Genomic DNA, 25,867 nt, shown 5'->3' on the forward strand with positions numbered 1-25,867 from the left:
TTATCCATTTGCCATTGTATGCTTATTTGCAATCAGAAATGCTGTGAAAAATGATGGAACTGACCAGTGTGCGGTCATGATTTGCAAAAAAGTATATGGATAACATTGTTTTTATTTTTTTGTTGTAAGATTCCTAGTTCCATTTATGACAAAGCTCACCAAGCCTCTGAAGATCTGCGGTTGTAGTGAAGTGCCAGAATTCAACCTGAATTCAATGTCATTTTCTATGTATACTGGTTGAAGATGCTTGGTAATTTGAAATATTTTGGAACAACATCATTTATTTTTAAAGTTATTCTTCAAAATAGATAATAAACACACTGTTGTCAGTGCTTGGCATTGTTGGAAAGCATCCTTTTCTTCCTGTGTCTTGATAAGCAGTGCTCTGCCCTTGTATCTTTCTCTTATTGAACAAATTGTATGGATATCTCTTGTTCCGGTTGCTTAAGTGACTGATGAAGTGTATATATATATATATATATTTGGTTTCAGCATCTTCCAAAACTGCTGCAAGAACTCTGTTTCAGAAATACCAGGGATCTTTAGTATTATATGTTGATAAAAACACTGATGGAGTAAGTTTAGTTGGTTTCAAATCTAAGCAAGTCCAAAACTGAAATATAAACCTTCAGTGTCTAGTTTGAGGCACAGTGCTGCTGGATGTTGAATTCTTTCTGATTATGCCATGTTCTCAGTGGCTTTGCTGGTAAGTGTGATTACTCAGAATTAATTCAATGTGGAGGAACAAGCTCAATCTTTTGAATTTTTTCTTGTAGCCTATTTCTGAGCAGTTTGGCCAAATTGAAAGCTGTTAAAGCAATAGGTGTTGTGGATTGTTCAGGCCTTCCATGTGTGTCTCCTGCTGTCTTGAATCTGAATCAGATTAGGTGCATGCTCACAGAAACCACCTGATACCTTTTTAGAAGTAGGTCTGAAAAAAAGGACATCTTAGATATACACATGCTTACAACAGATGTTTATGAAGGATGTATAGTTTTTTTTTTGTGTGCGTTTCTACATTGGCCCTCATTATGTACTTAACATGGTCCTCCATCGCTGTACTGATATGAAACATCTCTTAAAGAATAAATAGTATGACTTACATATTATGAGAAACATGAATAAGTAGAAAACATTCTTTAAAACTCTAATTATTTTTTTTTTCCTTTGACAGAGATGATCTGATATACATTAGTGTTAACAGTTAGTTTTCTTTGTGTGTTGTACCATAGGCAGCAGGAGCAATTCGTCCTCTGGTTTCTACTGTTATTGCCTCTGCTGCAGATGGATGCTTAGACCACTCATTGGAACGTGCCAGGTACAGAGCAAGTGAAATGCCTCAGGCTTTCTTGTTTGACGTAATCTATCAAGCATACCAACAGGTAAGATTTTGAGTTTTCTTATTAGACTATTTTATCTTTATTTTAGTGTTTAAAAACAAAACAATCAGAATTATTGATTCAGCATCTATTTTGGATCACATCAAATTGTATTTGTATTGTTACTCTGTGGTATTTTGATGACAGTGCTTTATCATTCTTATATATTTAAGTGTTTTGCAGTATCAAACTGACAAATACAAGGTGGTATGCGAGGGCTCTGAACTACTTGAAAGACCGATTCAATTTTTGTTGCACATTTAATTGATTACTTAAATGAGGTGACTAATATGCTTAAAGTTGGGTTATGTTTTGTTGAAAGAGTTTCAAATAGATTTTTGCATGTGGACTGTAGTGATGGCATTATGTAAGAATATGATAATATCCAAGCTATTTTAAAATGTTTTGGATAATATTACCTTTGTATATCCAGGTGTTTGAAGAGCTTTGTATTGCTTATATTATAATAAATGACCACATTGCACATAGTTAAATTAGTGAAAATAATATTTTACATTGTGTCTTGTAATTATTCATTATTTTTCTAATATGGTGTGTTAACTTCATCTTCATTTAAGAAAAATGTTGTGGGTAATATAATAAACCCTGGCTTTTTTTTTTTTTTTTTTTTTTTTTTTTGCCTTTATTCCTCCTGAAGAGTGCTTTCATTTGCCACACCTTGTATTCACAGTTTACTGGAAACACTCCAGGCTTTCGTCTCAGCATTCTACTTCCTTTTCATTCATCACCTTGTGGAAATTGCCTGTCCTCCAGGTATTTTGCAGATTGACTGGAAGCAGAGCATTTCTTCATTTGTCTCTTGGAAGGAATTATTTTTCACTCTGCTAATGCTGACAGTTATGGTTCCCATCAGTCTTTCATTTTTAGAGTAAACATGACCAAATTATTGATAGTCACCTTCAGAAAGTACACAGCTTTGAAGTCACCAAGAATAGAATGAATGCATGGACAAGCAATGAAAAATACTTTAAAATATTGGCAGAACTTCCGTGTCGTACCCTGTTTGTGACACCTGAAGCTATTCTTAGGAGCTGAAGGTGGAGTGTTGTCCAAGATGAAGAACTACTCAAATTATTGGACTACCTCCAGCCATTTTGCTTCTAATGTGAGGCAGGGAGATATTCTTGAGGTACATGGCTTCTAAATGAAAGTCTCCAGCTTGAAAGTAGCAAGCAGTGTTATACATAAATAGAACACATATCAGGAGGCAACAGTGAATGCTGGTTATGCAACGATTTCTTTCTTGTTCATGTTTTCTCAATTAAAAAAAAAAATCTCCTCTGTTTTCTCCTACTGTGTTTGCTCTTAGCTCACAGATACAGTAGAGCTGGCAAAAACATAAGAAGCTTTTGCTTCTCAATGCCTTACTCAAAAGGCAACTGTATTTGCAGTCCCTATGCTCCTCTGAACAGTGCTGTCTTCTCACACATTCATTCCATCAGTTGTCTTTTTTGTATCCCTGTTCTTTTAAGGACAAGCCACCAAAGTTATTAGCAAGTAACCAAGGCTATGGTTCCTTGTCCCCGGTTCCCTTTGCATTGGCTAAATTCTGGTCATTAAAATGCTCTGTGCCTTGGAGCTCTGCGAAGGATAACACTTTGCTAAACCTCTCAACTCATATTGTTTGCTAATTATTTATGTTTCAATGGTGCCTAGCTGTCCAAGTCAAGGATTAAACTCTATTGTTCTGCTACTAACAAATAAAAAAAAGATAATCACTGTCCTTAAGAACTTAGTAAAGCTACTATAGGACAGATTTTTATAAGAATGGGTGCAGCTTATGGTGCTTCATAGATGTTAGTATATCCATAATTAGTTCCTACAACAACATAGTAAATTAGGCAAGTGTCGCGTAGATGAATAAAAAGTAAAGTATTGCTGTCCTTATTGGAAGTCCCTCACAAAGCTGGGAATGGAATAATTGTTTGGCTCATTTAAATTGTGACCACGATCCCATGCATTTTATGCAGTTGTACTCTTTATGCAACAGCAGCGGGGCAAGCATGCAGCAAACATGCATTTCTTAGAAAGACATCCATCTGAATTTTTGCTTCGAGTAACATTGCATTGAGGGTGATATGGAATACAAATTAAATGCTTTCTATTTAAATACATCATCTGGTATGAATAAGTCAATTTTGAGAATTTGCTTCCAGATTTGTTCTTTTTTCATTAATTTAAGATCTCTGGGAGTCTTAACCACTAAGTTACAACATTCAATTAAATGTTAGTTCTCTCATCCTTACAGGCTGCCCGTTTACAGTCCTTTTGATTTTCTTGTTTGGCACAGATCTGAGCAGAGCAGACTGGTATATCTTTTTACTTTTGTATGTTCTTATCTTTCTTAAATTAAAAATCACAACTTTAGAATATTTTTTCCATTTCTTACCTGATTAAAGAGGTTATTAAAATGTGCCTTCTTCATGTCTGATATGTAGGTGGTGCACTAAAAAATGTTTAAAGCCAGTATTGAAACTGAGGAGATCCCATAATAAACAGTGGAGCTAAAATGGCATCTTGATCTTAAAAAGTCTCATTACTGTGACTTTTGTGTCATTAGATTGAGCACTTAGATATAATAACTTAATAGATTTAATGGGATTTTGGCAGATGCAGGCAACTACTGTTTTATTTAATGCTGCCTAACACTTTCTGTTGCAAGTTTCTGTTCTGTTGGTTACATGAATCATGGAAAAGCAGCTGTTTACTTCTGGTACAGCAAAGTCTTCTGATGCTTCTGCATTGTAATAAGACTTTAGATTTTGACACTGAAATGGTTCTGAAGAGAGAAATCAATGAATTACTTATGCTTATGATGTTATTTATCGTGTATGTGCTTCTTCAGCTCATATCCTTATGAAGTATGGCACTACCTCTTAAGGTTATGTAGGTTTTTATTTGGTATAATGTGTGGTTGGCAAAAGGTGGACAAATGTCAGATGCAAAGAATCGCTGGAGGAGTAAAAACTTTACTTATAATGTGTGTGATATCACGCAGGCAGTAATATGATGCTTTACCTTAATCAGGGCTTTTGCCCACGATGTTGGGTAAAAGGCCATATATATATATTAAGGGGATAAACTTCCTGTGCCGTGTGGTCCTAGTTCTGGTATAACTTAATTTGTGATTTCTTCTTTCTTGTAAGATGTAATGAACTTTATTGCTAACCTTCAGTGAATATTAGCAGAGAATTAGTTAAGGTATTCTGAATAAAAAAATAAGCAAGTCCCTAATAACTAGTGAAACTTGTATAGTTTAAGTACTATTTTCCAAATAAAGCAAATAAAGGCTAAATTCCTAAGGCCAGACTTTTTGTTTTTTGTTTTTTGCTTAATGTAGTTTCATGTTTCAGTTCATCTTTTTATATCAAATATGAGTCAATGCAGAGTTGAATCTTGTAAGCCTGGAAAGAGGAGGAGGGTGGGGGGGAAGTCTTCCTAGAAGTCAAGTGTTTCCCTGGAGCAGTATCATATGAGGAATTAGAGTATCAGGAAGTCTGGTAGACAACCTCTTTTTACTTTAGACAGCGTGGGCTAAGAGTGATTTCTCTAATACCTATTTCTGACATATTGTGGAATGCACAGGTATCCTTTGTCTTTAATACAAAACATCTTGTTATGTCATGTCCCATTAATGTATGAAAGCAGCCATGATACAGAGTAGCTGACGTTTTTAAGAAATCACAATGCTTCTTGCCAGTGTTAGGAAGGTGGGAGGAACAATTTCCTGATCTGGCAGAGGAACAATTGAAAATGGAAGCAAAAGATGGGTACATAGAGGACTCTGAATAGCTTCTGTATTGGAGATGTTACCAAAAGCCTGGGGAGGATGATATATTGTTAGAGAACTGTCAGCATCAGTGATGGGCAAGTGTAGTTAGTTTATTAATCTATTAATAATAGACCTGTAGATTATAAACTTTATATCCAGCTAGTCAAGGCAGTGAAGCAGTAATAATAAAAAAGAAGAGAAACGGGAATATTCATTTAAAGAGGCTAAACTTCAGGGTATTAAGTGATTTTTCTTTGCTTACCTAAAGTACCTTACAAAACGTACCACAAGAAAGCTGCAAACATTAGAGTTTCTACCTAAATTCTGCAGAGACTAGGTAGAGTATAGTACTTTTTTGGGGATGATGCTGCATTAATTTGTAGCCAGCTTTACCCACTTCTTGGATAATAAGCAGTCACACATGCTTATGAAGGGTTATAGCATCTGCCCGCATAGGAGAGAGCTGCAAAGTATAAGCATAGTAATGTCAAGATACAAAATAATAATGTGTCAGGGACAAGCATGGAAATACTTTGATGCTAAATTCTGGGAGGCAGATGTTCTTCCACTCCCAACAAATCGTTTCAAGATGGGACTGAGATGGTAAGAAATGTTCTGCAAAATGTCACAGATTCTTAGTAGAACTAAAAGACCTCATTTTTTTTTTTCCAGAAGTCATGAAATCCCCAGATTTTTCTTGTCTAACAAACTTCTGAGAATGTTCAAGGAGCATTTTGTCAGAATAAGAAACAAAGTTGGCTATTGTTAGGCCCATTGTAGAAGTACTTGCTCAAAGCATTGTCTTCTCTGTATGTAAATAACAGGGAGTGTATTCCATGAGGATTCTGTAAACTTCTCAAGTGCTTTTTGAAAGAGTGCAGGATTACTGGAATTCTTCTTCCAACATGTGTGAAACATTTCTGCATCCTCTGAAGCGGGGAAGTGGAGTCAGCTGTAGCAGTTTAGTAATATTTTGGCATAGGTCAGGCGAGTCCTTCGAGGCAAAATGTCTAGACTGATTTGGGGATTTTCCTGTGGGTTCATTATTTGTTAAAGAAATCAGTGTCATTCAAATTAACATTGCCAGAAGCAACACACGATTAAATGAACAGTAGCAGACAAATTGTTAACTAAAGCCTTGGTAACTCTGAGAGAATGGGTCAGACTCAGCAGAAGGACTAAGAGGTCAAAATGCATGTGAGGCAGAATTTAGCCATTTCAGTCGGACACTGAAATCGTTAAATTAGGAAAATAAATAAAATAATAGTAATAAACAAAACAAATCACATCTCTCTCCGGAGACTTTAGATACTTGAATCTTCAGGGCATCAGAACTTTCTTAACATTGAGCAGATAGTAAACTTTGTGTTTACCAAGGTGTTGAAGTTGTTGACCACTCAGAGGAAAAAAGATTTATAAATCTTTTCCTGATGTGAAATCTGAAATCTCTTTACCAGTATGTAGGTTAGAAGCGTTTTGCTTTTGTAGCATATTGACACTGAAAAATAGATCATGATTATGTTTAACAAATGGCAACATGTAGGTAAGATATGTAGATTCTATTATAACCTCTAAAGAACGGTGTCTTGGCCTTTATCTTTTCCTAAAAAAGCCAGACATCTTTAAGTGTGCTTTGTTGTGAAGTTAAGTTTACCTCATTCTTCAACTTTGCTCACCTACATTGCTAAGCTACGTTTATGTTCAGGTCTTCTAAATATATAGCGTGTATCATTATATTGTTGCTTTTTTTCTACTTCCATGTTTCAGTTTCTGTCTAAAGGTTTTCTTCCTTCCCATCAGCTGTATATTGAAATACTGAAGCAGAATGTGATATGTGATTTAGAGGAGCTAGGTAAAACAAACAATAGTAATCTGCTACCTTTGTTAATTGTATGAGCACAGTACTGTAAGCCAGATCCCTTCTTCATATGGAGTCGTAAAGATATCATTCTTCTATCTGCCTATAAAATGCAATAGAAAATTATACTTTTAATTTTAAGTCACCTACTTGATTGTTCCCAGTCAGTGTACTTGGCTGAAGTAGCATGGATTATTTCAGATTGTTAAAATTCATTTCTTTGATGATATAATAATATAGATTTTAATTAGCTGTGTAATACTGTAAAGACGGAGAATATCTCTAAGTTTTTCAGTTTGCAGTTTAAGCAAAAGACCCCTTGAACATTAGTAGTATCTCAGTTCTGTTCCATTTAGGTCTTGATGAAAATTGATATTATATATATATATAGTTTTAATACAAAATTTTAGTGGAACTAATTTATCCTGATAAATATACTGTGTCCATAAGAATCATCCATTTGGTACAGACTCAGAAAATGCTGAATTTTGAATGAGAGTTGCTGTATCCAGCAGACAGAAGACCACCCATCTGAGTTGTGATCTACTCTTCAGAGAGCTAAGAAGAATACAATGTAGTGGTGTTAGAACTTTTCATCTCAGCTACTAACAATTTAGTGTATCCAAAGGCAAGGAAATGGACTATTTATTATCATGCATAACTTCAAGATGTGATTCTCTAAGTAAATTATTTTAAGAGTGAATTTTCTTCTCTTTTACAGTTATTTAATAATAAAGGATGCACTTTAGTTGGAGTTTGACTCACTTTGGTTTTTAAGCCTGATCAAATTCTGTTGTTGATTATTTAATTTTAGAGTTTGGTATCGATTTAAAAATTCCTTAGTTGTGAGACTGTGAATCATCATGTCTTTACATTTTCTTAGAGTAACCTAAATAATCTGTAACTCTACATCTAAACATCATCTGGATCCTCTCCGCCCAACTCTCCAGCCTGTCCAGGTCTCATTGCAAGGCAGCACAGCCTTCTGGTGTGTCAGCCATTCCTCCCAGCTTTGTATCATCAGCAAACATGCTGAGGTGGACACCATCCCCTCATCATGTTCACTGAAGATGTTGAACAAGACCAGACCCAGCACCAACCCCTGGAGTGCACAGCTAGATACTGTCATGCCTACCATCCTGACTGCTATCACTACAGATGTATTTCAGCTAGTGCCCTTGTGCACAATTTCACTTTGGAAATCATGTGTTTGGAGATGGTGCTTGCAGTTACTGCAGTGTCGAGTACTGGGATGTAGGTTACAGATCTATACTAAAACAGGCTTGCATAATTTTGTACTGCTATATATTACTGTATTGTTTTTCTTGTCACTATGAACCACTGATTCTTCTGGATGTGTGGAGCAGCAATTCTAATAATTAACATCAGTAGAAAATGTTTCATGGATGAACTTATTGCAACTCAGCTGTATTACACTTTTTTCTTATTCACCTGTTTACTTATGTTTGCTCCTTCCATTCTTGTTTAGTTCTTGTGTATAGTAAATGAAGTTGGCTTTTTAAATTCAACAATTTCTGAATTCTATGGTAATGAACATAGCAAGTGTGATCAAAAAAGAAACATCAATTCAGATTCAACGAGTAAACTTACTAAAATGAGCTTGATGTTGAGTAAACTTAGCAAAATGAGCTTGATGTTGAGTAGCAGTCAATCTATAATGAAGTGTAGGGACACCAGCTGCTGTTGAAAAGCGAAAATGTAACAAAAATGATCCAGCCACTGCTTACAGAAGTAAGGCTAATTTTGTACACACTTTAAAGGCATGTATGTATAGGAGCAAGTCTGAAGATGTCCTTTCTGTTAATACATGAAGATTATTAATTTTGTTCCTTATTTTGTAAGCATATAATAATTCAAGAATAATGAAATCATAAGAAAATGTCAAGGCTGTAATGATAAACTGTATTACATCTGTTTTAGTTCTGCTTTATGGTTGTCAGATCTCATGTATCCAAAGTCTTTCATCAATTAAGTACTCAGTAAAATAATTATAATTTAAACAGTTAAATACATTTTTATTGTAAATACTGCTTTTTTATGATTGTAACAAAGTCTCATATTAAAAACAAGTTAGTTTGTGGACCTTCAGTGTGTCCCAGGGAGGTACTGCCTACATTGCTGCTCTTTTTTCTTCCATCTTTTATGATCAGCACACAGTGTAGCTTCCTTCTTAGGAAGTCATACGATTTATCAGAATATTTTGGAACCGATTTGAGGAGTGGAGGTAAGAAAAATTGATGTAATGTGGAAATCTGGATTTCAGTCCCTGTGTAGCACTTTATTCAAACATCCTCCCATGGAAAAAAAGCACCCACAAAAAGTCTGTTCCCCAAACTACCTATTAGAATGCCTTTGAATATTCAACAGATCAAAAGCATTTTTAAACATGTTTCCTTCTGTGTCATTTGCAGAGCTCAGTGAATGGTTGTTTTATTTTTTCCTTTGTGTATGTTTTGTGCCAATATTTCTAGCTGTTTTCACCATTTCAAATTTGTGTTCTGAAGCTTAAACTGTCCACTGTTTCACAAAGCTGTGTGTACATGGCAAGTATGGTTAACTGCACTGTATCTTAGTTAAAAGGTTATTCAGTTAAAATGACAGTTTAGGACTAGTAGTATTTTCAGAGGTGACTGCACTATAAGTTAGCTCTGGATGTAAATGAAATAAATACAGAAGATTTAGGTTGTTAATTTTTTGCACGCCTGAGTCAGTAAAAATGTTCGTCTTAGGTATTCTACCATTCTTCAGTATAGACACTCCCTGGCAATGCATAAATTCAGTCCCTGAATTTCTTAGAGCAATATAGAAACTTTCAAGTTTCATGTGTGGAAAACAAACATATGGATAAAATAGAAATTAAGCTGGTCTTGAGTTGATAGTTGTACTTCATTGTTCTCCTCTGACATCAGTACATTAGCTTGCAGGAGAGTATATTACTGTTAATTAGAGTGCTAAATGTCACGATGTACAAGTGTTAGTGAAATATGTTTTAATTATTACTTTGCTTTATGTGGGATTTCATTCCTTGAAGTCAGCAATATCCTCACGATGCTTAATCTTATTTATGGAAATTTTCCACTCCCAACTAATTATGTGTAATTAATACTTTGCTAATAAGTTGGAATTGCTTAGTCTAGTCGTGGTAATTAATATAATGTTAAAATATAACTTAATTTTAATTAACACTAATTTGTTTCAAAGATAAACAGTTTTTCTGAAAATTTCTTCAATTATAAGGCAAAGGACTTTAAAATTTTTCTTATAAATAAAAAAAGTACATGGGAAAAAAACCCTTGAGTATTTAAAGAATATAAATAATTTCTGCATAATTTAGAAATCTTCTTTTTGTTGCACTTTTTCTGTCAGTGTTCTAAAATAAATTTCCTTTTCAAAATCACTTCATGTTTTTTTTTTTGGGTTTTTTTTTTTGGTTTTTTTTTTTAATTATAATCTTTATTTGGTACTGAAATCTCTTATAAACCCCAATAGAGGATTATAACAGTTAATCACTTTTCTTTCAAAATGTATTGTATAAAAGGATCCTCATTTGATTGCAGTCATGCCAGTGATCTAAAATGTCAGGGATTACTAATTTAAATAATACAGAACTGACAACTAGGAGTTTTCTAAGACTTCTCTAAATAATAGTGATAAAATCTAGATGTACAATGTTGGTTAATTCCTTGAATTTCACTGGTACTTAAAAACAAGAACAGAAACTAAGTTGTTCTGTTGTTTTTTTTGTCTTGCATTTTTATTAAACATATAGAGCAAATTAAATATATACATATACATATATATATATAGTATTTGTTGCACTCTTATTTTAATCTTCTTTAACTCACTTATTACTGTTTCATTCTTAATGACTTTGAATCCTTGAGGACACTCTGAATTATGGATGGTGCTTATGTATTAAGATGTTTTACCAAGGGCTCAATAATGAAGCTGAATGTACGTGGAGGAACAGAGAAGGATTCATTTGAGTAAATGGTTTGTTAAGATAAGAAACAAGATAGTGTGCCTGGCCAAGTTCCATAGCAAGAAATAGCCACTGAATTTTTGAGAAGTTGAACTGGGCCCTGTGTCGTTCATCTCATTCATAAATAATCTGGAAAAGGTAGCACTACTTAAAGGGCCTGGAGCATCTCTCATGTGAGGAAAGGCTGAGTAACCTGGGCCTATCTATTCAGCCTGGGGAAAGAAGACTGAGAAGGATCTGATAAATGCACTGGACTGCTGAGAAAAATGTTTTATTATTTCTATTGCTTAAAAGCACAATTTCTTTAAGACTAATAAAATGTTCTTTTTAATTATAACAGTGTACAGACTATGATCTGGATTATGGAACAGAATGTTTGCATCTGGCTCTGAAATACTGTAAAACAAACGCTAAACTTGTTGAAGGGACGGCTGACCTCTGGAAGGTAAGAAGTGCAAACATTTCTGTTTTGTTATAAATTTCTGAAATTAATAAAGTCAACATTTTAAGTAGATTTCCTATAACTGTGAAAATGCAAATGTGTATGAAATGCTTTTTTCTCCCAAATTTCAGAATTTTGAAAATAAAGGAATGTTCTCTGTCAATTAAAAGGTCAGTTTTCTTTTTGTACATATTCAAGGAAATAAAACTTATACTTTCAAAAGCTGGTGAAAGTAAAGGCTCCTCATGTGTTATCCATTGATAAGCATTCTTCATGCAGACTGGTAGCATTCTTACTGTCTTGGATTACAGAAACCAATTTAAAAACATCAGAGCATTGATTAAGGTCAGATGAATGGAGATTCTCAAACTTTGCAACATTCAGTGCAAAACCAGGTAATAAGAAATATAAACATGGTTCTCTGGTTGTAATCTGCTGATTCTCAAAGCTGAACTGATTGAAATGCTCTTTATTTTGTGTTATGACAGCTGTGTATGGCTGTTTGGAATGTGGCTGGTCTTTCACATTTTCAAATATAGCATATATCAATGGATTCCATATAATAGAATACCTTTAGTAGATAGATACAATAGGTTGTTTGTAATACAAAATAGTTGAGAGGTGTTTATTAATGAAGACTATTCTGCCTTTCATGAATAAACAGGTGTTGTTTTCATATTCTGCACTGGTGAGTTATTTGTGTTAATATTTGATACAGTGATTTTCTGTATTACAACTGCATTAAAAATGTCTTGAAATGCTGGATGTTTGAGTGGACTAAATGAAAATTAATGTTTTCACATGAAAATGTAGTACCAGAGTGCTTAGAAGTATATAAATTTGATGTTGATCAGCAGTATAAGGAGTACGCTACTATGGGCAGAATTTGATTATCAAAGAGTTAGTGGACAAATGTAATTAATATAACCAATGTGGAATGTATTTATATTGTGAAATGGGTTCCAAGCCTGTTTTATCAGATAATAGTCTTGGTTGATAAGATGTTAGCATTGGTGTAGTATTTGCTTGGCAGCAGTTTCACTTCTGCTACGTGGCATCTTAATTTAAAAAAAAAAAAAAAAAAGAAAAGAAAAAAGATTATTATAACTGTTCTAGTCATTAAATAGATTACAAATTAAATAACTGATATTTTTGAAAAGATAATTTTCACCACATGCAGAAGCTGTTGTACTCTCTAATGCTGATTTTTAGCAATGAAGTTTGCAAGGGACACAAAGTTTATAGAGGTACAAGTAAAAAGGTAATTGATCAGAAACAGTATGAAAAGTAAGAATTATTTGGTAAACTCATGGAAGCAAAAGACATGCATTTCATTGCAGCCAAACACAAAAACCCACACACATTTAAAAAGCACCAAACCTTAGACCACACCAGTAGAATTGTTCTAGGAAGGCAGAGACTTACAAAGTGCTGTATGGTTAACAGTAGCTAGCAAGCTTTTATTGTGGGCAAAAATGCCTTGTGTCAGCCGTGGATATGGAATCGAGAAACAAGACTCTCGTTAGTAGTAGTGATGTTACAGTATTGAAAAATTTGCCTATGTCAGTAAGAGAAATAACTAGGCTTCTACCTGGCTGCTTTCTAATCTTCACAAGTCCTTTCAAAATGAATCTATTTCATGGTGAAATTGCAGATTAGAAATACAGATTTTTAAGGAATTATGAAGAATGTATGAAAATTGGTGCAATGTAATAGTTTAATGATTCTTTAAAGGGTTAAAAGTAGGTGTATTTTGAAATGATTTCTAAGCAGATCTGAGTATTTAAAAAAAAAAAATTCAGGTCTCCAATAGTTTCTGCAACTTTTGTTCTCATGACTTGCCAGTGATATTTTATCATAATTAAGAGATTGACTATATCATTTCTTTACATTTGGTATTTCAAATGTAAAGAATTGCCTTCAAGGCATTGTTTTATTGGTTTTGCATTCCTTCCTGCTGTGTTAAATCTAATGAGGTTTATCTGTCCTTTAGGTGACCTATAAGCGGGATCTGTATGCAGCTGAATCAATTATTAAGGGTATGTATTTGTCCTTATGGCTGCATATTCCTGGGTCTATTGTTTTATGATGAGCAAAATGTGCCTATGCAGCTTGTTTTAACTAGTTTTCTGGGATATTTTATATTATGCATTTTTGACCTTTATTATTTACTATTAGAACAGAGAATCTTGGAAAAAGCTACGTACGCAGGAAATAGAGATTAATTTGGGAAGACCTTATAAGCAATAAATATTTGTTTTCTAGTTCTAATTCAATTCTGAATATATTTCATATTTCTAAGTAGTGGACCAAGAAACATCTGGCCCAAAACTGAGTGCAGTACTTGAGGTGCAACCTCCCTGAGCTGAGTACAGAAGGAAAGTTACTATTCCTGCTCATAACACAATTTCTCATAAAAACCAAGATACCATTGGTCTTCTTGGCTACCTGAGCACGCTGCTGTCTCATGTTTAGCTGAGCACTGATCAACACACCCAGATCCGTTTCTTTCACAGACTCTTCCAGTCAGTCTGCCTTGAGCCTGTAGTATCGCCTGGGGTTGTTGTGGCCAAAGTGCAGGACCTGGCATTTGTTCTTGTTGAACTTCATCCCATTGGCCTCAGCCCAGAATTCCAGCCTGTTCAGATCATCAGCTCTTATTGTGTTAGATAAATTACTTAATATTTTCCAAGCAGTATTTTTGACTTATGGGAAGCTTTGAAAATGGGGATGTGATCTGACTTATAATAGAAAATATTCTCAAAATATGCTGTTTCTGCAATTTATCTCCCTCCTTTTTTTTTAATATATCTACAGATGGTATTAGATATTTACAAATATTATCCAATCAGAATTATTTCTGCCAGCAAGAGATTTTTGCAAATAAAATATAGAAGTTCTTGGCTTGACTTAGTGATTATCAAAGCATGATTTAATGTTCTGAATCAGTGTGCTCTTGGAATACTGTGTAGTAGTTTTCACTTAATTTTAATTGATCTTCCCTTGATAAAACAGTTCAGCTTGATTATAAATTTTGAAAGCTTGCATACTGTTACTATGCCTGTGACATAAGCGAAATTAGTTGCAAGAAAAAAACAGTTAATAGGACAAATCAATGTGGAAAACAGAAATTTTGTGGTGTAGTATGATATAGAGTCAAGAAATGATTTTTATCTCATTGGTGAATGGGAATTAGAAGTGATACTTTAATAATGGTTCAGTGGAACATAGGGAAGCTTCCAGTCTTTGACAATTGCAAAAGTAATTATGTTAAAAAAAGACTTCTTTTTTTTCCAGTCTAAATATAGGTCCCATTCCACAAGTCAATATGCTTGTCCATAACTAACTAATGACCTGATTTGTTCCACTGACTTAACTTCAGTTAAATCATAAGCTTTTGTAGTCAGTACTAAGCTAGAATAGTAGTGAAATATGAAGACCCTATTTTTACCAGCAGCATCCAGTTTATTTTATCTAGCAGTATACTGATTTGTCTATACCTGTATGATAATTCTCAGTTAATTCCTACTCAGATACTTTATACATGCATTTGCAGTACAAATATTTTTAAAATTTGAAATATTATCTATATTCTTAAATTTTTTACCTATATAGGTTATTAGCAAGGAAATTAGAGTCTGGTGCAGTTGCTTGAACTTACTGTTTGATTATAGTATTTGAAAATATTTATCAAGAATTGTGCTTTTTGTTATTCAAGCCTGTTGAAGCTAATCATGTCAGCATAAAATGATGCAAGTAATAAGTCAACTGAACACACGTAAAATGTTGATCATATCTTGGCAAAAGTTCAGTCTTCAACTTGGTGTAAATCTCTGCAAACTCATATTTCTGTGTTAATTTTGATCTCATCTTCCTTTTCCTATGTATCTTTCATATTTACTTTGCTGTTGAATACTGAGACTCAGTTATTACTGGATCAAGTAGAACCATATTCATCTGTTGTAGTTTCCATACAAATAAACAGGAGGTGTTACTTTTGGCAGGACCTATGCATTTATAATTGGGACAAGAATGCTGTGAATGACTGCTCATTTTTTTTCATACTGTTCATAAGTGTATATTTTACATGTGTATTTCATCATGTTATCACATTTTTTACTTTCACAAAAGGTGGTACAATCTTTTTCAGCTGTTGGTTATGATAAAAGATTTATGTGGTTTTAAGTAGAAGTAAAGACCTGCACAGTGGTAAATCGGGTTAATCTCTTGCTTGATCTTCACTTGTATGTTTTGTTACTGTGGCACTATTTAATATATTTGCTTCAGCAACCGCAATAGTCTTTTATTGTGCCTGGTCTGTATGAAAAAAACTAATTTCCTTCAAGTTTAGATTTGCTTTTGCAGTGTTGCAGGAGTTAAGGAAGGGGAAACCTCATGTTCTTTTTATGCAAATATCATAATAAGAGCCCTTAGCTAATGAGAACACTCTACAATGGATTTATCTTACATAATTAAATATCTTTAATGAGGTTTTGTGTAGACACTGTTAGTGCCCATATCTGCATTTTGAGAGCTCTACCTTATCTTTTCCTTGCCCTTGGAAATGCTCTGAATAATGCATCTTCAGCTGATATAATAAGACTTTATAGCAGAGAATTGAGTTATACAATTTTAATTGTAGATTAAAATTAGGTAAGCATTTCATTCATAGTTCATGCAACATGTAAGTGAAAGTGTATTTAAGGGAAGATTTTAGTTTTAGAGCTAGTGAGCGTTATTTTGTTGTTCTTATGTTTTGCATCCCATGGTCACATATTTACTGAAGAAACTTTAATTTTACACAAGAAGTTAGTATTTTGCTCTGTTGTGTTACATCGGTGGGAAACCTTCAAGGAGAGGTCACCTTCCAGAATGTCAGCCATCCTGCAAGCCAAGGAAAGTTGTTAGGCCTCTCCTACTAGCTGGATAGGTGGATGTATAATACTGACTGCGTTTCTCATGACTGCAAGACCCACTGCTCAACTCAGTATGAAGTGTTCCAACTTGTCATTATCCTTTTGTGTAGCTTAGGTAGCTTTCTGCTGTGTGTTGGCTACCTACCCCTATTTATGAGCTTCTGTATTAGGGAACTGTAAGAGTCTTGGAGACTGATGGGAAAGTGACAGCTGCAAGAAAGGAGCAGTTGCAATGCTTCTGAGAGTATCAGAAACAGTCCCTTGGGATAGGAAGGACCTTCTGCTAACTCTAGCCTGTGTAGAAATATAAATCTGGCTAGTAGAAGTCAGAAGTACACTAAGTATACTACTGTGCTAGCAAGAGGCCTACATGCTTGTGGGTGTCTAGATACTCCTTAGAGACATCCTCATGGATGGATTTTTTTGGAAACATGCTGCTTCTTTTTCTGTTTCTGTCTTTTTCCTTCTTAGGGATGATGATAGCAACTTTCTGGATGAATATTTACAGAAGGATTACCTATCTTCTCTTAACTATCCTTTGCCTTGCTAAAAGCTTTTGCTTGACATTGGCTCCTGTTTTGTCTGTAACCTTGCTGAGCATAGTTGGCAGAACCTTTGTGTTTCTTTTGGTAGGCCTCAGAGGCACTGTACTACTAGGATGTCCTGTTTGAATGGGTGTCAGTTCCTGATACTAAATATCACTTTGGGTGTGAATGGTGTTACTTGTAGGGTGGTGATCTACATGATGGCTGTTCTTTCAGTTGAGTTTTAAATGAGAATGTGGTCCTGAATCACATACTTGGGTGGATTCAGGCTCCAGGTTCAGGCTGAGTAGAATGCCTAAAGGCACAATTTTGTATGATCCTGTCAGGTTGGGTTGCAAAGCATTAAATCTCAGTGTGCAACATAGCATGATGATAAGTTCCATTGAAGGTGTCCCTAAAGCTGAATGTGTGGACTTGTGGGATGGAGGGCACTAAGTGCGCACTGGCTTCCCACTGCTTGGGATTCTTCACAGCTCATTTCCTTAGTGATAAGTGATCTAATTTACTTTGCTAGATGCACATTTTGTCACAGGAGGAATTTAGGAATGATGAAGAGTGTGTATATACAAATGTAACTTTGGTATTAGTGCTCCAAATTTTGTATGGTTTACATTCATACTTAATAGGGACTTGAAACTACTATTTCCTTCAACTTAAGAGAATGCATTATCTTTTTTGCTAACATGATTGTTTTATTTAGAAAATCCTTTTAAGCTCTATTTAAAGTACTTATTTGAGAATTCTTCAGCCAACTCTTCACTTTTCTGGTAGTGACTTGTTTCGAATTTTAAACTTAGATCAACTGATCTTCAAATGTTTCAATTTTTATGTTAGAATATTAAGGTTGCACTTGTGCCTGTGGACAGTTTTGCTAAGGAAAATGTTATTTGCGGTTCAGTTTGAACTACTAGTTGCTATTCTTTTTCCTCTGAGGTACTTTTGCATTTCTTTGTCCATATATTAAATTATAATTATTTAATAAACCAAATACAGGAAATATGATTATGGTAACAAGTACCTGGCAATTAAATGTCTGAAAAAAAATACAATTAATCATGTGTCTATAATTATGAGACTGCTTTTTTAGTCAGCTATATTACAAAAAGTAGTGAGTCCTAAGTGTTTTACAGAAGCAAAGCCAGCTTTTTAACTGCTAGCCTAATTAGGTGTAATAATGGACAAATTTCAGCTTGTTAAACTTGACTCATGTAGAAGTAAGAACAATGTACATGCATTCATACATTGGACTTTGCAGATTTATAAGAGAATATATCATTTATGTTCAAGGTAATGCAGTGAAATACTTCAGTAATATAAAAGGACTGTTATTTATCTTTTGAGACTTTTTTCATAAAATATATTAGTAACTTGCTTGTTTCCCCTAGTTTCTTTTACAACCACATTATGGAAATCTCTGAGTCCTAACAATTTTTTAAAATATTAGACTTAGTGCTCTTCTTAAGTAAGCAGGTATGAACTTGTAGAGTATGCAGACAAGGTGGCACATGCCTACTTTTAATAGTCTTGAAGTAAGGAAACATCATCTTACAATAAGGGTGACTCATCTAGAAATGCAGTTAAGATCAGGGTAATACAAAACATCCTAAAAATATTTCCATTATGACTACTGCCCTCAGGGCAAGTATCTTTGAACTCTAGTTCCAACATGTAAACTTGAAGTGTTTCTTCTCAGTAAAACTGAAAAGTAATTTAGAGGTTGACTCTTTCCCTCTCTTCCTTGTTTTTCTTAAGGGCCTTTATTCTGCGGTGACTTTTCAATAGATGTGTACTTGCAGACTGTATACTTTGCCTTCCTATTTGGCATTGAATGAATATTTGCTTTCATGGATGTACACACAATTAAATTTGCAAGTTGGAAAAAAGAATAAGTCACTCTGCAAGTAATGCTTCTTATTTATTTCTGTGGAAAATACTACAGATATAAAAAGCACAATAACGCTATTTCCCAGTGCAGATTTGCAGCTACAAAACACTATTTTTCAGCATAGTCGCCGCCCTTATCTATGTGCTTTTGCCAGCAATGAATAAGAGCCTGCATACTGCACTTGTAAAAATCTACACCAGAGGAGGTGACTCACTGTTTCACAGCTGCCATGATGGCATCATTGCTAGGAAAATGTTGCCCACACAGACCAAATTTCACTGCGCTTACATCCACCATTTTGTCTCCATAAACATTCAGCAAGCTTCAGTGAATGTCAGTGGGTGCCATTTTTCCTACATGGAGGAATTCAGTGACACATCTTTGCTTCATATGCACTTCCATGTCACATGCCACTTGGTCAGGCTGCCCCTCTGCTGCCATCTGCCAAACGGCAACAAAATGTAAAGGAATATCATCAGGAAGGTGCCATACAACTACCAACATCTGCCTCTGACACTGTGGGCCAGCATTATAAAATAGGAGACATTACTTTCAGAGCAGCCCTCATACATTTGAACTTTTTATAATTGTTAGAGCTACTTACAACATTTTGTGTTATATCAAGAATCCCTTTGACTAAAAAAAACCAACCAAACAACAACAACAAAAAACACAGAAAACACCCCCACATTTTAAAAATTATTATTATTATTATTTTGTCAAAGAAAAGATCATTCTAAAGATTGCAATCCTATGACTACACTGTAGTGTCCTTTAGCCTGTGGCTGTACTTCACAGTGCAGCAAAGAAATAGACTAGCAGGTGAAGAGCTATTCCTCAGAATCAGAATAGTTACTGCTGGATGAAAAAAGCCCTCTTCCTCATTTTCTACCTTTTTGTATGTTAATATTGGTAGGTGCAGTATCAAGTTTGCTTTTGGTTTTTGTGGCTATAAAGAAATGTGGAATGGGTAAACAAAAAATATTAGTTATTTTTGGTTACTTGTGTTGTACAAATAACTATTTCAACTCATAATAAATGTGAATGAACTAGATAATTACTAGCAACACTTAATTCATTTTTCTTCTGTTCATGGTGGTAGGTACAAATCTGTTTTGACAGACTGGAGATGTCAGGGAGAACTTCCAGAGCAGTCAAGCCATTTTTGTGTAGAAAGTGAAAATTGAGTTCTGATAAACTGATTTCTTATTTTGAATTCATTGCAAAATTAAAAACTATTTGGTGAACAGGGTATAATTCCAAAGCAGTGGCAATGACAGACAACACTGTTAGCTGAATGTTAATATTATGGATGATGTGTCTTTAACATGGCTCTCCAGAACAAAATGATTTGATTCATCTAGACAGACTTCTAAAATCCAGGAGTGAAATACTGCATGTAGTTGGTTTGTCCTCGGCCAGCTGACTTCCTGAAGTCAGAAGGAGATGTAGCCAGTGCTGCTGCCTTCCTGCACTCACTGTGGTTATGCTGTACAACATAAGGATCAGCTTACCATAGCTGGCATGCAGGCGGTCTTGAATGAAAAGACCGTGCTCAGCCTTTTTTCCCACAAAGCAGCAAAGGTGCAGACCATCTCAGTTTTCATACAGAATTTTTTTCTGACCACTTGACAGAGTTGATGTTTAAATTGAAAGTGAGTTTTAAACTTCAGCTAGAGGAGAACTGCTGCTTTTCTCGTTTGATTTTGTAAACAAAGAAATATTTCCTAGACTTCCTTCATGTTCCTCTTGATCATTCAGTATTTTTCTGATGTGTACATTTTCACTGCTTTCATTTTTTTGTACTCCAGCATTGCATTCCTCCTCCAATTTAAAAATGGTTTCATACTTCATTGTGTTTTCTTCTTTATTACATTCAAGCTGCGGCTCTGTCTTACTCTTTTTGTGCTCTTTGTAAGTTACAGGAAGTTAGAGGTTTAGGGGGGATGGGAGTAAGATGGGCTTTTATAGTTGCAGACATTCAGCAGCCTCTTGCTGGATACATTTGACGATGCTTGTTGATAGCCAACTTTTTTAAAAGAACTGTCAGTGGTAAGTTATGGTGCCTTTCTGGATTCCACAGCCTTCTTCCACATGTGGATTTTTGTAGTAGCTCCAATCTTACTTTCTTTATTAAATTAGTTCCAAAGAATCTGAGTTTTAGAAATCTGAAATGCCACTCTGTTTTATTATGTACATCCATCTTTTATCTGCTTTCTTTGTCCATTACTAAATTCAAGTGGCTCCTGCTCTTTGATTTCAATCTACCCACTTGTTGCTTTCTACTGATAAGAAATTAATTCAATATGGTTTTCCCACTGACCTGTTTTTTAGACTACACAGTTATTCTGTGTTAAGTAAAACCAACTTTGGGTTATCTTCAGTATATATTTTTTGCCCATTGAATCCATAGGAAGCTTTCTCTCACAGAAATGTGGCATCCTGTGATCTCCTGTACTGTGAGAGCTGGTCATGCATTTTTGTTTTCTCATTTTCATCTGGTTGTGGTGTTTTATACACAGATGTTATTGGTCTCTATTTTTATTACTTCCAGCCCTATTCTTGCTAACATAATACATGGGAGCTGCTACCATTATTTTTGTAAAAAATTTATTAATATTGGCCACAGAAAGTGTCCATGATTCATGGAATCATTCTAGTTACCTTTTGGGATCCTCAGTGGTTAATTCACTGTTCCTGCTCACAACAATCATTTAAAAAGTACAAATAATTTTCCACTAACACTAACTCTGCATCAGTTTTAAAATTAACTCTTAGGCCTATATATCTATTTTGTTTTGTTTTTTTTCTTAAGGTCGTTGAGTTTACAATAAAATGTGAGGTTTGCTTAAATAATCTTTGATGCATTTAATTTAATTTTATGGAGACTTGTTTCTAAGACTGTAGTTTCATAATTTCTTTTATGTCTTTCACTACTAGTTAATTTTGTGGAGGTATTCACTATTTGTTTGCCACTGAAGTCTTACTGAAGTCTGCTTTAAATATAATTAGACTTCAATCACAGTTTTTACATTTTTAGCTAATTGCAGAACAGCTACCCTAGACAAAGATTTATTCTGTCTGGTGTCTACTGGACCTTTTTTGTTTGTTTTCTAATAGCAACTTCTTGGCAAAGGTGCTAACACTACACTCATTGGCAATGAATTGAGAAGCAGCATAAATATTTCAAGAAGTTACTTTGTTGGTGGTAATCTCAGGGCAGTAATGTGGATCTGAGCAAATATTCATGGAAATTCATTATTTAAATGTGATATTTATAAATGGTAAAAAAAAATAAATTAATTAAAAAATGCAGAAAGAATTTTAAGTTTCATATATATATTAATTATGTTAATTGTACCTTGAGATAGGTCTTAAAATTAAATCTACAGCTGTTGAAAAGATTCTACCAGGAGACAGCAGAATATGTATTGAAGATAACACTGAACAGATAAATAATTGATTTTTTTTTTTGCATGAAATAAATGTGGGCTTTTTTTTCCTTGGTTGCAGACAGCTTATCACAACAAATTTGTATTATTACTGATGCAAAGGAAGCTGTTGAGCAAGTAGGTTTTCTCCTTCATGAATCTCTAAGAAGTCAAATAAAAGTAAGTATAATTTCTTGTTACATAACAAATTATCTAAATTCTGAATACAGACTCTGAGACCTGCATCACTTGAGTATTTAATAAAAAGGATTAACACTAGGTGTGGAAGTTACCAACAATCATCTCCTGCGTTATTATGCTGTAGAGAGGGATCTTACCATTGCTTTTTAAAATGTATTTATTGGATTAGAGGAGAAATTGTATCCAGACAGCAGAGAGGCCACGTTCTTTAGATTTTGTGAATTCACCGAGCCCAAATTGTTACAAATACATTTGAGAAGAAATGCTTCTGTTACTTTGAAGTCTGAATTAAAGTCTCAAAAAACTAAGGAACAAGCTGTATTCCTGTATAACTGTGAATGTAAAGTTCAGCCTTTTGGCAGCGAAATATGGAGGTGCAATTCTCTCACAGTGAATGCTAATTGAAGCATTGCTGACTACTGACAGACATTTCCACTGACATTTAACTACATTTTCCTTGTTAATTATTACCACTAATGGAACTATTACATATTTTCATTTCCCAAATATGATTAACTTTTGGTTATTAGTGATATCTTGACTGATAATAGAGTAATTCATAATTATGTATTATATGATGGGATCACATCTTTCTTTTACACAGAGAAACAGAGAAGGAATAACTTTTCAAGAGTATAGATTTCCCAGTTTGCGTAATTGTAGTTTTATAATGTATTTGGTTCATATCTGTTGATCTGCTTTTTGTGCTCAGTTATTATGGGATGTTATTGTATATTGAACTGGCTGATCTACATTTTGAAATGAAACTTAACTTTGCACTTTCAGCTTTTATTTGAAAGCAATTGTATTAGGGAACATCATTCTTTTAATCAATTGCATATCCACATTCTAAAACACAAAACATTAGTAGAGTTGAATAAGATTTTTTTTTCCTTGTCTGAGTAGCTGCATGATGGAACAGAAGTCTTTTTCCACTTTGTTGATACTACATCCATTACTAGTTTCCCTTTTTTTTCTCTTTAAACTATTCTGCAATTGGAAGGAAGACATCACTTTCCCACGTTAAGAAAAAAATCCAGTCATTATAAAGATTGACTTAAACACACACACTGTGTATCTCTGTTTGTTAATTTTAAACACAAAAATACCGTAAGAAGTAGTTTCAAGCCAGAAAGAAAAAGGGAAGAACTTGTTTGAACAGTCACCTTTATGAAGCTAAATTTAATAACTTCAAGTCACATCTGTGTCAGAATTAATTAAAATCTGCAACATCTTTGGATCTTTTCATTGCAGAAACGACTAGCTGTTGGGTGGGTCAAGCATCTGATCCTACGGGGCATTTGAATAATCCGTACATAAAATTACCACAAACAAGGTAATGAAAGAGTAAAATGAAAGGATTCCTACTGAAATGAGACTGAATCTTTTTTGATGGCTCTATTAAATCAGTCTAAGTGATGACATCTAGAACTTTAGGAGGAAGAGACAAGGAAGGAGAGACTCTCTGTGTTAGAGAGATTTTATTGACTCCGTAGAGCTCAGAACTGGGAATGATAATATTGAGTTGCTACTGGAGAGGATGAGCGGGAAGACCAGTGTGGTTAACATCGCATTGAAAGTCTGTTATAGACTGCTCAACCAGGATGAAGAATCAAAGTGTTCTATAGGCAGCTGGCAGAATTCACTTGGTCAGTAGCCCTCGTTCTTCTGGTGGGAACTTCCACTTACCTGGCATCTGCTGGTATAGCTGAGAGGAGGCAGTCTAGGAGGTTCCTGGAGTGTGTGAAAGATAATTCCTAACAAATATGGTAAGAGAGCCTACCAGGGTAAGCATCTCATTAGGTCTGCTGATTACAAACAGAGGGGGAATGGTCAGAGCGATCGGAAGTTGCCTTGAAATGACTGAGTTTTCTTCCTCGGTGAAGTCAGGAATAGGGTCAGCAAAACTGCTACCCTGGACTTCTGGAGGACAGACTTTGACTGTTTAGACTGCTGGTCGAGAGGATCTCTTGGGAATCAGTCCTGAAGGGCATAGGAGTCCAGGAAAGCTGGACATTGCTCAAGAAGGAAATCTTAAAGGCTCACGAACAGGCAACAGGCTATCCCCTGTGTCAGAAGATGAGCTGTCAGGGAAGAAGATAGGCCCAGGGAGCTTTTGCTGAGACTCTGGGGAAAAAAAAATAGTTTACGGTCTTTTAAGAAGGGTCACTGCAAATACATTAAGAACAAGAGGAGGGCCACAGAGAATCTCCTGCCTTGCTGCAGGGAATGTTACTACTGAGGACAAGGAAAAGGCTGAGGTTCTCAATGCCTTCTTTGCTTCTGTTTTTAATAGTCAGACCAATTGCCCTCAGGTTACTCAGCCCCCAGAGCTGGAAGCCCTGGGGGGGAAGCAGAATAAAATGCCTTCAATCGTCTGGACTACAATAATGTAGCATTCATGGGACAACCAAGGAATCAAGTCTAGCCACTATGCATTCATGAAAGGCAGGTCCTGCTTGACCAACCTACTGGCCTTCTATGACCAGGTGACCTGCTTGCCTAGTGGATGGTGCAAAGACTGTGGGTATAATCTACCCATACTTTAGTATAGCCTTTGATATTTTCTCCCACAGTGTCCTCCTAGAGAAGCTGGAAGCCCATGGCTTGGACATGTGTAATCTTTGTTAAGTACTGACTGGAGGGCTGGGCCCAGAGAGTGGTGGTGAATGAAGTTAAATTCAACCCGTTACTAGTGGGATTCCTCAGGGGTCAGTACTGGGGGTGACTCTGTTTAATATTATGGACTATCTGGATGAGGGGATTAAGTGTACCCTCACTAAGTTTGCATATGATACTAAATTCAGAGGAACTGTTGATCTACCTAATGGTATGAAGGCTCTACAGGGTTATCTGGATACACTGAATCAATGGGCTCAGTGCAGTTGTATGAGTTTTAACAAAGATCAAGTGCTGAGTTCTACATTTTGGTTACAGAAACCCCATTCCTTGCTATAGGCCTGAGGCAAAGTGGCTGAAAAGCTGCCTTAGATATCAGTTTGGAGAACTATTTTATCAGGAATTGAGTCATTGCTTAATGATATTAATGTTATTATTGAAATGAGGAGAATAAAAGCATGGGTTATCATAACTGATAATATGTCTTCTGTTGCTTGAAATCATTAAATAAGAAACCTGGGATAAAACTAGAAAAGACAGAAATGATCTGTGAATCTTTAAAAACACTGCATGAGAAATACTAAGTCTACACATCATTGGAAAAAGTGTTCCTGTGTTTGGAAATGATCTGAGAAATAAAAATAGTCGCATACGTGTTATGATCATTTGATTTTCCGTAACTTTTCGTAACTTTGGAAAGGCACTGTGTAGAACAACCCCATCTGTTCTAGAGTCTGCTTTTTAACAAAGAAATTGATTTGTAACTCCACTGATAGCCTTGTCAGAGACATACAT

At 35.0% G+C, this 25,867-nt stretch overlaps 1 protein-coding gene across 7 annotated transcripts in view; it reads left to right on the top strand.

Moving 5' to 3' along the window:
- Positions 1-25,867, top strand: part of CRPPA (CDP-L-ribitol pyrophosphorylase A) — a 104,417-nt gene that overhangs the window by 22,516 nt on the left and 56,034 nt on the right. For 5 of the 7 annotated variants that reach the window (XM_015853852.3, XM_015853856.2, XM_015853853.3 and 2 more), the window contains exons 3-6: positions 1,233-1,382; positions 11,374-11,478; positions 13,469-13,514; positions 22,335-22,432. In XM_015853852.3, coding sequence (XP_015709338.2) covers positions 1,233-1,382; positions 11,374-11,478; positions 13,469-13,514; positions 22,335-22,432 — 399 coding nt within the window. Of the gene's footprint in view, positions 1-1,232; positions 1,383-2,037; positions 4,696-11,373; positions 11,479-13,468; positions 13,515-22,334; positions 22,433-23,707; positions 23,790-25,867 lie in introns of those variants that run through there. The other 2 variants (XR_014943026.1, XM_085538536.1) reach the window with 2 other exon arrangements.

The sequence above is a fragment of the Coturnix japonica genome, chromosome 2 (assembly GCF_054131305.1).
Source record: "Coturnix japonica strain WE chromosome 2, WE-NBRP24, whole genome shotgun sequence".
Taxonomy (NCBI): Eukaryota; Metazoa; Chordata; class Aves; order Galliformes; family Phasianidae; genus Coturnix; species Coturnix japonica.